Genomic DNA, 13,092 nt, shown 5'->3' on the forward strand with positions numbered 1-13,092 from the left:
AGAGAGAGAGAGAGAGAGACAGAGAGAGGCGGTGGGGGGCTGGACAGAAAGAGAGAGAGAGACAGAGAGAGACAGAGAGAGGCGGTGGGGGGCTGGACAGAGAGAGAGAGAGAGAGAGAGAGACAGAGAGAGGCGGTGGGGGGCTGGACAGAGAGAGAGAGAGACAGAGAGAGGCGGTGGGGGGCTGGACAGAAAGAGAGAGAGAGAGAGAGACAGAGAGAGGCGGTGGGGGGCTGGACAGAGAGAGAGAGAGACAGAGAGAGAGAGAGACAGAGAGAGGCGGTGGGGGGCTGGACAGAAAGAGAGAGAGAGAGAGAGAGACAGAGAGAGGCGGTGGGGGGCTGGACAGAGAGAGAGAGAGAGACAGAGAGAGGCGGTGGGGGGCTGGACAGAGAGAGACTGGCCACCAGGGAACCCATTTAGCGAGTGATGAACAATCTATACACGTTCGTCAGTGTTTCTCCGGCGGCTTCTCGTCTGTGTTTAGCAAGGAGAAACATTGAGGTGGCTCTGAAATACATGATGCAAATGAAGCTGTAGGGCGGAGGGATTTGTCATTTGTTCGTGCGTGCGTGCGTGCGTGCGTGCGTGCGTGCGTGCGTGCGTGCGTGCGTGCGTGCGTGCGTGTGTGAGTGAGTGAGTGAGTGAGTGAGAGAGAGAGAGAGAGTGAGTGTGCATATAGTGATGATAGCGTACAGATGGAACCAAATAGACCATTGTTGGTTAATTTGGTTCCATATGTATGCTCTTAGAGTTACAGATAGATAGATAGATAGATAGATAGATAGATAGATAGATAGATAGATAGATGGGGAGGGGAGTGCTTGGGGGAGGTATAGGGGGGGTCAACCTTTCTGATCAGACCGGCCTTGCCTCGCATATGTAAATAAAATATCGCCTCATTGTCTGGGTTTTTGTGTTTGCCTCGTCCCAGCTCTGAATCCGTTGCTTATTCCTCAGGCACTTGGGGAGAGTTTAGCATTTGTGGAGTCGGGGAGGGTGGGAGGGTTATTTGGCTGGGAGGAGAGAGACCGGTCTCTGCTGCTAGGCCCTAATGAACACACTTGGGTACTGAATGAAACATAAGTAAACACTCAGATTTGCAGCCCTAGTTGTTCTCGGCGCTCACTCACAACAAGGTGTGCAGGAGTGTGTGGAGAGTGGAGAAATAGCACACCGGAGTGTATGCATGAGCGAGAGAAAGCCATACTGCCATGCCAAGCCAAAGTTCAGTAACTATACGAACAAAGATTTGACTGAAAAATAGGTTTAAAAGTGTTTCAACTTTCAATTAATTGTATATCTGTTCTTGAGGTGTTGATCCCCCAAAATGGCGAAGGCTAATTTGACTTTTGGGATACACATACACATACACAAATTAGTTGACTTTGGCTCTGTAGGACAGCATAGAATGTAAAGTACTGTGTGTGCATTTTAAAGCTAATTTGAGTGGTTGGAATGACTAGAAGAAAAGAAAAAACACTACATTAATGCAGTCCGTTTGCCATTTAGAGTTTGTACGGAAGAGTAAATAACATCCCCTTCACCAAAGCGTCTGATGGCTGAGTATCCCCTTCCACTCTACATCAAATGATCTATCTAAGGAACAGTGCTGAAAGTAGTCTAATATTTTAGATTAATCTGCATTAAATGCCTGCTGCTCATGCCAGAAAGAAACTTGATTTTTTCCCTCTCTATAGTTGAAGTAATTGAAGGGAAACATTAAATATATCCTGCAGATTCAAGAGCTCTTTGGGGCCATTAGAGTAGGCCCATATAGGGTACTGGGTTTTCATGGACATATTTTTAGTAATTTATTTCAACAAATGGAATATAGTTATATGCTGTAGACGACTTACTAAGCTAAACCAGGGACTGCAATGCATAACCCACCCACGGGTAGAATATAGACTTTGGTGGGCCCAAATTAAGACGTTGCATTTCTGTCTTTCCTTTGAGCCACGCAAGGCTCTGAACTAGAGAGCTGGTTGCTGGAGGCAAGCATGGCCAGCAGCTAGCAGAGATGAAATGCAGGAGGGAGCCATGATTAAATGGACCGTCTGTGTCTGAGAATGGTCTGAGACTGATGCACAGACATGTGTGGCTGATTAGAAATGTTGATTTAATCAGACAGCTGATTACGGCCATGGCGTATGAGTCATGTATCCTGCATGAACTAAGGCAAAATAGCAAGCTCACGGCGCATCGCCATGCGACACATGCGGACAAGCGTATCTTAGCTCTTTCGCCATTGTGCGGAAAAGGCATTGAACATTTTCGCCTATAACAAGTTGCCCAAATACTAATAGGGATGCCATCTGGTTGATCTGCTGCAGCTGGAGTAGACTGGCTATCATGTTTCTGATCGTCTAGATCAGTGGTCCGGGGACCACCAGTGGTCCTCCTTGAGGGGGTTCCAGGTGGTCCCCAGCTAAATGATGGAGAGTTGGCAAAACCAAATGGACCCTTATAGACCTTTAACTCTTGAGAGCGTACAATGAAAGCAAATGGACCCATATAAGGGTCCATTTGGTTTCATTGTACGCTCTCAAGAGTTGTTAAACACATTTCTTAATTTACAAGAAGTCTACATAATTAGAGAAATGTAGAAGAATCGTGAAGAAGTGAAGTGAAGAAGGTGAAGGAGTTTAAGTATTTTGGGGTCTTGTTCACGAGTGAGGGGAGGACGGAGAAGGAGATCAGCCGGAGAATCGTAGCGGCAGGGGGCGGTATTGCAGTTGCTGTACCGCACTGTTGTGACGAAAAGAGAGTTGAGCCAGAAGGCAAAGCTCTCTGTCTTCTGAGCAAATTTAGTTCCTACTCACCTACAGTATGGTCATGAAGTGTGGGTCATGACTGAAAGAATAAGGTCGCGAATACAAGCGGCTGAAATTAGTTTTCTTCGACGGGTGGCTGGCATGTCCCTTAGAGATAGGGTGAGAAGTTCAGTCACACGAGAGAGACTCGGAGTAGAGTTGCTGCTTCTTCGCCTGGAAAGGTGGTTTGGGCCTGGAAAGGTGGTTCGGGCTCGTTCCCTGGGAGGTCCTTGAGGCACGTCCCACTGGGAGGAGACCCCGGGGCAGACCAAGGCGTAGTTGGAGGAAATACATTGACTCACTGGCCTTGGAACGTCTCGGGATCCCCCAGGAGGAAGTCACTAATGTTGCTCTGGAGAGGGAATTCTGGAGCACTCTGGTGGAGCTGTTGCCCCCACAACCCGACTATGGATAAGCGGTTGAAGATGGATGGATGGATGGATAGAAGAATCGTTATTTTGATCAACATTTTCCTGATCTCTATGGTAACACAAAATATACAGTATGCTATACTGTATATTTTGTTTTCGTCGACGAAAATCTTATCCAACGACAAAAAGTATTCAAAGTCTTGGGTCTGAGAGGCTAAATCTCATCAAATGGTGGTCCGTGGCTCAAATGCCAAATAAATAATGGGCCTTGACGTGAAAAGCGTTGAAAACCACTAGGTTTAGGCTAGATGAAAAACGTCTCTCCTCAGTGGTGAATGTAGAGAGGCACAGTTAAGTCTAGGAACATGAATCATGGCCTGTGGGACGTGAACAAAGTAAATAAAGGAATTATCCCATTACGGACGGGAACGCTTTTTTAACCACTTTTAACCATTATTTTAAACTTTAGCTGTTGAAAAATAGCAGATCTACAAGCTCATGCCGCACTATGAGCTATTTTTTGAAAAATCGTGAAAATGTGTGAAATTCTTTGAATATATATTCTTTCACAGCAAATGTTTGTATATTTTCTTCTGGGGAGCGGTCCCTGGAACAACATATTTTCAGATGGGGTGTCGGCGGCCAATTACATATCATTTTTGCCGTCCTTGACATGAAATAGTTTGAGAATCACTGACATAGAAACATGGGTTTTTCCGAAAACTGTCATGATTTAGAAGACATTTTGTAGAATCTGGTCTCAGGGTCCTAAAGGCTTAATGAAAGAATCTGTTAGTGGGGTGTCAAGGACGCGGTCCTTGTTTGGGTCTTTCAGATCCATATAAAGCCGCATATCGTCTCGGTCCTCACGCCTCCTCAGGTTCTGCGGACCTTGGCGCAAAGCTGGCTGATTTAATTTGGCAATCAATATGTTTTCTGTGAGCACAGGGCCGTGGTAATCTTTTTACAGCACCTCCATCCTCTCTCTGCTCCCCTTCCCACTCATCCTCTCACTCTCTGCCCTTGAGTCCATCCTTCCATTGCCTCCATTGTTACACGAGGGCTGCGATTACCTCTAACAGGGCTCTGTGGTTAGGGGAAGGAGAGAGAGAGAGAGAGAGAGAGAGAGAGGGGATGAAAAATTGATATCGAGAGTGAAACTGCCCCCTCTGTCTCTGTGGCGCGCAAGGTCTGCGCTCAGAGTCATGCTCCCATAAAAGAGGATTATGGGAAATGGGCTGCTGCATGCCGTTTGCTTCCTAGCTCGCACTCCCAGAATGCAGCGGAACAGAACGGCACGCCGTTCACTTCGTAATGAACCACGACATCCACTGACTGTACGGTTCAACCGCGAATTAAGCAGCGAGCCAGACGGGTCGTACGTCATGATGTGACATGTTGTGAGCTTGTAGATCTGATATTTCACATGCCCAATAGGCTACATTGACTGCAGGTTGAGAAATATACCTCCGTGTAAAATGTTGTTTTGTCGAGAAGTGTGTGAGGACATATTGAGAAGTGTGCCGCTCTGCCCGCCCGCCCGCCCGCACGCACGCACGCACGCACGCACGCACGCACGCACGCACGCACGCACGCACGCACGCACACACACACACACACACACACAGAAAAGGCCATCGTATATGTGCAAGCCTGAGTATAACATGATTGAATATTGCACCTCCCGTGTGTACACGTTGTGCCTTGTGATTTCCTCCCTCTCGCTGAAGCATGTGTCCTTTGCCTGGACTCATCTCACCCCTCTCACTCCCGCGTGCACCAACCAACCTTCCTCCTTTTCTCATTTTGACACTCTCTTTTACACTTCTCTGAGAGAGAGAGAGAGAGAGAGAGAGAGAGAGAGAGAGAGATAATTCCAGAGGGGTCTGCACTTATCTGTGCCGGCAACATTCTGTCCTGCCCTCAATCTGGGGGATACTACAGTTTGCTTTAAAGGACAGCCAAGCATCACTCACACACATACACAATGGAACCCTGAGTGTTAATCTAAGTCTGATAATAGTGTGTGTGTGTGTGTGTGTGTGTGTGTGTGTGTGTGTGTGTGTGTGTGTGTGTGTGTGTGTGTGTGTGTGTGTGTGTGTGTGTGTGTGTGTGTGTGTGTGTGTGTGTGTGTGTGTGTGTGTGTGTGACGGGCAATTGCATTGCCTCTACACTTTGTCCATATTTGGCACACTCGCACAGAGACAGGAAACATCCAGGGTAGATCACTGCAACACAAAGATAAGAAATAACAATAAGAGAAGCACCATCAATAAAAAAGATCAGTATACAAACTTATATAGGCCTACCACTGTGCTATCGGTAGCTGAACTAAGTAAGTAAGGTGAGCACTTGATTTCCTTTTTGATTGATTGATTGATTGAAAAATGTATTAACAGTTTGCAGAATTACAGTACATTTCAAGCACAAACTCAATACAAAGGCTGTTTGAGTGGACGACCCAATTAAGCATTACACTTGTTTCCAATAGGGTCCACCATGTTCAAATCATCAAAAACATTTAGAGACGTACAAATAGACACTTCTATATAGACAAAGGACAGAACAGGAATTCATCATAGGAGGTAAAAAGGGAAAAGAAACATATACAGTGAGGGAAAAAAAGGGGTGGGCGGTGGGGGGGATTCACGTGCAAAGCTTGGCTGAGATGGTTGGGGGCACTCGGCTTCGCCTGGTGCCTCACTACGCCTCTGAGCCATTATAAAATACAAGGTAACCTGAGAGCTCTTGTGGCTTATTGCTTTGATAGTGAGTCACCATACACCATTGGCTTTTGTTCTTTTATTTTCTTTGTACTTGTAAGTATTTAGTAATCCCTCTTTCCTCCGACCCTGAATCTCCCTGTGCTGTAAACTAAATATCTCTGTCCTCCTTCCCCTTATGTCCCTGTGTCACTAAATGTCTCTGTCCTCCTTGCCCTTATGTCCCTGTGTCACTAAATGTCTCTGTCCTCCTTCCCTTATGTCCCTGTGTCACTAAATGTCTCTGTCCTCCTTCCCCTTATGTCCCTGTGTCACTAAATGCCTCTGTCCTCCTTCCCCTTATGTCCCTGTGTCACTAAATGTCTCTGTCCTCCTTCCCCTTATGTCCCTGTGTCACTAAATGTCTCTGTCCTCCTTCCCTTATGTCCCTGTGTCACTAAATGTCTCTGTCCTCATTCCCTTATGTCCCTGTGTCACTAAATGTCTCTGTCCTCATTCCCTTATGTCTCTGTGTCACTAAATGTCTCTGTCCTCATTCCCTTATGTCCCTGTGTCACTAAATGTCTCTGTCCTCCTTCCCCTTATGTCCCTGTGTCACTAAATGTCTCTGTCCTCTTTTCCCTTATGTCCCTGTGTCACTAAATGTCTCTGTCCTCTTTTCCCTTATGTCCCTGTGTCACTAAATGTCTCTGTCCTCTTTTCCCTTATGTCCCTGTGTCACAGGGACAACAACTTCATCAAGGACTTCCCCCAGCTGGCGGACGGGCTCGCGGTCATCCCGCTGCCCGTCGAGGAGCAGTGTCGAGGTGTTCTGTCCGAGCCCCTGCCCAACCTGCAGCTCCTCACAGGTGTGTGTGTGTGTGTGTGTGTGTGTGTGTGTGTGTGTGTGTGTGTGTGTGTGTGTGTGTGTGTGTGTGTGTGTGTGTGTGTGCGTGTGTGTGTGCGTGTGCGTGTGCGCGTGCGTGCGACTGTACTGGATGTGGACAGAGAAACATGCAACCAGGTCTAGGATAACAATTAAGCCCAGTAGAAGCCACTAGGCCGCGTGAGCACTTTAAAGCTATACTGCTCACAGCGATGGGACCGCACTGTGAGCTTGTAGAAATAAGCAACTACACTTTAGAAACGAGCCCCCAAAAATACGCTACCAATATTTACAAGCAACTTTTCCAGAAATACGAACCCAAAGACACTTATAATAAGCGGACATGGCAACACTGCTTGTATGTCGTTGCTGTTCGTCAGAAACCTTGTATGTCCATACGGTAATGTCCTCGTCACACTAACTACAGTGTCACGCAAAAGTAGCAAAAATGTGCTGAAAATGAACAGTTACATCCAAGTTTCATACAGGTTTCCACTCGACAACGTTATGATGTGTGCATTTTCCTGTCTGTTTCACTTCCCAGAGCTACAGTGTACACATAGTGTTACATTCACACTAGTTAGTTTGGCATACTTTCATGTGTTGTTTTCAATGATTAAAAGAGTCAGGCTCCAGTAAAGAGTTCAATGACATTTCCTAGGTGCTCTCCTTTGTACGATTTATTATCTTTTTTTGTGCATGGAGAGAGGCTCTAATCTAGTCTATGCATATTCATGGCATTAGGAAGAGACATTTTCATGCTAGCACATATATCTATTTAATGGCACTAGACCATGGAAGAAAACATTTACTGTAAAAGATATCCTAAATTGACTAGCGTTGCCCTCCAGCAGACTACTCGATAAATTGTGTTATAATGCATTCCTATAATTACTATAGACTCCTACATCATCGCTATCATTGAATAATACATGTATGCCAGCTTGAAAGCTGACTGTCATCTGAAGGTTGACGCATCTCACCACAGGAAGCTATTAAGCGCGTTGTGACATTGCAGCAAAACACTCATCAGCTGCAGATGAATGGGGAAAACATGAGAATTCTACTGTAGTACAACTTCAAGGAACCCACTCAGTGGTCGACCAAGTCTCATGTAAATACAAGTATTTATGATTACAACATATTTTCAGATTTTCAAATAGCAGATCGACAAGCTCTCGACGTGTCGCGCTGCGTTGCATTGAGAGCTTGTTGATCAGCTTTTTTCACTGAATTTAAAATAGGACATACAGTAAGTGGTTATTTCACAATCTATTTTTGTAGGTGTTGGTCCCATAGGCATAGTGGAGTCAAAAGTACAATATTTTGAAACGCCCCCTCCTAGGGGGTTGGCGAAAGGGCCTTTCTGTGTGGAGTTTGCATGTTCTCCCCATGTCCCTTAGGTAGGTACCCTCACAAAACACATGCAGTAATCCTGGTCTGATGGAGGGGAAAGGAACTGTGTTCCTTCCACACGCTTCGTCCTACCGGGGAAATCTCTCACCTGTCAGGTGATAAGAAGCGGCCTGCTTACTAGCTCAATTCGGGGGTCTCCCCAGGTTGGCAGAGGGAGAGTAGCGCCCATAATTACAGTTTAGGCAATAGGCACCAATAACTTTGGGGCAGGCCCGTCTAGAGTTTAAATGGACGGGTATCAGTTAAAAGGGAGACATCGCAGAGGAAGGATGGATCAACATATGGAATGTCAGAACAGGTCAGCTCCATATATGGCGATCTAACACCGGGGCTCCACCGGGCGCGTCAGCGTCGCGTCTCCGTCACTGTCAGGGAATGTTCCCTTTTTAATCAATGAAGCGTGGCTCCACTGCCCGCGTTGCGTTGCGTTGTGTGACTGCATTAAAATTGCCCCGGTTCGTTTTTTGACGCACGCGACGGAGATGCAACGCGTCCGGTGGAGCCCCGGCGTAAGGGTTTGAGGTTTGAGGTCAGATGTAGGCCTAGAGTTGCTGGCCAATATTGATGACATCAAGGATCTCCATATATGGGCTTAATACTGATGACATCAGGGATCTCCATCCATGATGATGTCATGTGATGTCACGTGCTTCATCCCTGATGATGTCACATGATGCCACGTGCTCTCTCACCTGGGGTGACCAACCAACACACTGACGGGAAATGCGCGATTCCATAGTTAACTAGGTTTCCATAGTTAACACTTTGCCGCTAAATGCCGCTATCATTTATTGAAAAATTAGGATCTAATTCACGCCAGCATTTTTTTAATTTGAGCTCTTATTTTGAAAAGCCGCCATTTCCGGTCCATGAGCAGTAGTCATAACCTTGGAAGCTACACAGAGCGGACAGGCCTTGTTTACCATCTGAAGCCAGACCGGAGCTCTGCAGAGCTCCAGATCGTCATATCTGTGCCGTCAAACGTTGTTTTGACCAAAATGCCATCTGGGACAAGGAATAGGAGATACAGGCGATTGAAAGAAATGGATAGAATGGATTATTATGGCGACGACGATCTAAGATGGGCGATCCAGTGCTGTGCTAACAACACAGCTAGTTAACAGGCTAACGTGAGTAGCATTATGGCTCGAGCAATCGAACGCGCCATAAAAGCGCAATTGCCAAAGGCCGTCGGCAATGGCGTTAAGCGTCAGTATCAAAATTAGGCTTCAATTGACTTTAATCGACGGCAATGGCGCTGAAAGTATTAATATGGTTAAAATAAACCATATATATGTATACTTAGTTGATGGGAGTCCCTCAGGACTCTATACTTGGTATGCTCCTTGTTTCCCTATACAGTAGACAGAGTCTACACCAAATCTCTTCGCTGAAAATATTCACACAGATATAATCACAGCATTTTCACAGAATATTCGCCCCGCCCCAGAATAGGGACGGTTGTCAGAAACTGACTACCGGTAATCCAAAGATATGATATTGGAGTATTATATTCCTTTAACCAAAGGAAAAACATTTTTTTCCTTGTCCGAGGCGCCTGTGTGTATCTGTTTCATAACATTCAGCAGTCTAAGGCCATATCAGCATTACTCAGGATGCCACACACACGTCTGATTCAATTACGCCAAATGACCAAAATGTTGTTTAGTGGCAAAAAATGCAGACGCAGCAAGTCTGCACTTGCTCTTGTTGCCGAGGCAGAGTTACCACTACAACAATACAGCAACAGCAGCATGGCACGGTGGATGGGACCGGCTTGGATGATACCATCCTGTCAACATGCATTCCCCCGTCCATTCATTCATGGAGAAATCACCACCCCACTGGCAGTGGAGGAAGTCAAGACAGTCGTGATTTTCTGACAGTACGGAGTTGCTGTTAGGATACTCTTTGTCCCGGGAATCGGTGGTGTAAAATACCTTGTGCTGTACTTAAGTACAATTTTGAGGTAGTCAGTATTTACAAATTTCAGCACTTTTACTTCTACCCCCATTACATCTCAAAGACAAATATTGTAGTTTTACTCCACTACAATTATTTGAAAACTGTATTTACTAGCTTATTTTTGCAAAAGATACATTAACCACTTCAACCCTATATTCATTCCGGCCATTTGAAAATAGCAGATCTACAAGCTCACAATGTGTGAGCGCACTGTGACGCATTTGGTGAATTGCAAAAAAACACAAACAAAAACCCCCAGCTCTGATCTGCAAAAACTTCCATTGAGAATTGCAGACCCTGGTTTCGGGTAGGAGTGGTACTACTGCCTTAAGTGCAATATATATATGTGTGTGTCCGTCCGTCCGCCCGTCTGTCTGTTACCAGCTAATCTCCGGCACCGTTAACCTGGTCGATGCCAAATTTTGCACACACACTCCCTGGATGCTAACGATGAACTTCTGCCCCAAATTTTCCAGAACGGCCTGTTATAGCGCCACCAGGAGGGCGACTTTTGAAAAACACATTTTTTGATATTACTAGATTACTAGATTCTGTCCAGATTATCTCTGTCGGGATTATCACTATCTCTATAGTCATGTGTTCAAGACGGATCTGTCCGATATTTCATATTCCATCCTATTTGGCTAACATTGGCTTTCAAAGTTTGCAGGCTTGGCCCGTTTTGAACAAAAAGCTTCAAATCATGAACGCAGCGTGCAATTTACGTGAAATCTTTCACAGGCTTTCCTACTAGGCTGAGGAATATATCTCACCCTTTTCACATTGGCCTGCTCCACCAACAGGTGGATTTTTGCAAAACACATTTTCGGAACAAAATGCCTCAAATCATCCAATTGCCATCCAAGGTGTAAGAAGAAATGGCTCTCTTTTCACATTGGCCTATTATAGCGCCCCTAGGAGGCCACAACCTGACCTGCCCTGGTGGAGACCTGTGCCCCGAGGGGCACTTTATCTAGTTTACACTGAATCTACGCTGCCTCTGCACAGATTGACCATAATGGCGATGTTCTGTCCTAATTTCTGACTTCATCATGCATCTCGTTTAGAATATTAATGCTTCTAGAGAGAGATGAGTTTTACGACGGCGATGTAGAAAAGAAAGATGAAAGGCGGGGGTAAAATCTCTCATTTGCTTGCCACTCCAGCGCCTTTATTCTGGAAAAACTCTGGCGGCATCATAAGTGTTAAGCATCTAGCAGGTGCTCTCATCCGGAGCGACTTAGACGTGTGAAATCAGAGTAAATGGAATGAACCCTATACTCAGTGTAAATCACATATAGATTGGAAAAAGAACAATGTAGTGCTTCAAAGAAACAATTGGATACCAGCTTAACATCAAACCTAGCAAGGATCTGTTAACTCGTTTTAGATTTCAGCTATAGCGTTGCTGTCAGGTAGAAACCTCTTATCTCCATATTCTAATTCCATATTCTTGTTGTTTTTTTCGCAAATCGTCCTCAGGTCTTCATTGGTGAAAACCAAATCTTATAACATTCTTAAGATTTGTGGCCAAGATAAATCAAAGTATCAGAGACATGAAACAAATAAATATCCAACATGAATGCGTAGTGCAACTATAACAAGCATCTGTCACAAATACAATGTCATCTCTCAAGACAGATTCAGAGCTCAGCAGCAGCATCTGTCAGCAGCTATGTTAGGAGTGTAAACAAAGACACATGCAAACGGAAGAGGCGGGGCCAAACAGGCCAACTTCCTGTTATCCACATTCCATTGGGCGCGGTCCCCAGAGGCAAATTCAAAGGAAAATGTAATATGAAGTGGTACAAGGAGAGAAGAGTGCTAGGGGGCTGAGGTGGGGTCTGAAGTGGCGAGTTTTAAGATATTATGGCAGAACATAGGGAGTGAGTGTGCAGTTCTGACCATAGACATATATACATAGACGCCTCATTTGCCGCTGCAGTTCATTGGAGCGACGTGTATCCCAATGAAGGCGGAAGTGCAGTGCTGAAGGCTTTTTTTTTTTTTAACAAATCTTTATAACAGTCATGACAATATACATTACAAAACAAGACAAACAAACAAACACAAACAACAAAGTTATTAACAATACAACATCAGAGCCAGGGGGGATTAGATTACTAACAGAAAACATTAAAAGAGTGAACACAAAGCAACAGTTCTCCGCAGCTTTCTTATTTAGAAGTGCTGAAGGCATTTGCTGAATGCGACTGCGTCGCTGCCCGAGTGACGTCACTCATGTGAATCCTCCATGTCTCTCGCTGTCACTCAAGTGACTACTGGCCAATCACAGCGCGTCTTTTCCGGGACTTATGTTACGCACGCGGAAGCTTGACAAGCTTCCGCTTTGCTTCCGCTATTCTTCGCAAGGAATGTCGGGAAAATAGTGCCTTCAATTTTGACACACGCCTCAGAGCCGGAAGGGGCGTCTATGTATATATGTCTATGGTTCTGACTGCAATGGGGCGTTTATTCCACAGCTCGGGAGTCAGGAGGGAGAGGGTGTCTAGGATGTGTGGAGACAGTGTTGGCCACGGTGCTTTGGGGAAGGTTCAAATAGACTTCCTGTGTTAGCTGCTCTAAAAAGGCTGTCTGTGTACAACAGTGTGTATTTTAGTCTTTTATCCGGGGTAGGTTTGCTGTGCACGAAAAATCTTTTTTCAGCAACGACCTGCTTTGTACCCTTGAGCCTAATTTATACTCGGTCCTACTGACTCCTACAACAGTCAGTGTCCCATATGCTGAAAATAGCAGATTTACAAGCGTGTGTCGACACATTGTGAGCTTGTTAATTTTTTGCATGAATCGGAATATTACAGATAATGTTGCCTTGTCCTTTTATAATTAGGCTTGGGCTTGTCGTCTCTGCCAGGCCGAAGTGATGTGGCAGAGACAGGCGGAAGGTGTGTCTGTCCCTCTATCTGTCCGTCCGT

General features: G+C 45.5%; 1 protein-coding gene across 2 annotated transcripts in view; it reads left to right on the plus strand.

Moving 5' to 3' along the window:
- The window catches only part of astn2 (astrotactin 2), a 530,329-nt gene that overhangs the window by 410,752 nt on the left and 106,485 nt on the right, over positions 1 to 13,092 (plus strand). For both annotated transcript variants that reach the window (XM_079524726.1, XM_079524727.1), the window contains exon 14: positions 6,634 to 6,758. In XM_079524726.1, the coding sequence (XP_079380852.1) occupies positions 6,634 to 6,758 (125 nt within the window). The remainder of the gene's footprint in view (positions 1 to 6,633; positions 6,759 to 13,092) is intronic.

Source organism: Electrona antarctica, assembly GCF_951216825.1.
Source record: "Electrona antarctica genome assembly, chromosome: 16".
Classification (NCBI taxonomy): Eukaryota; Metazoa; Chordata; class Actinopteri; order Myctophiformes; family Myctophidae; genus Electrona; species Electrona antarctica.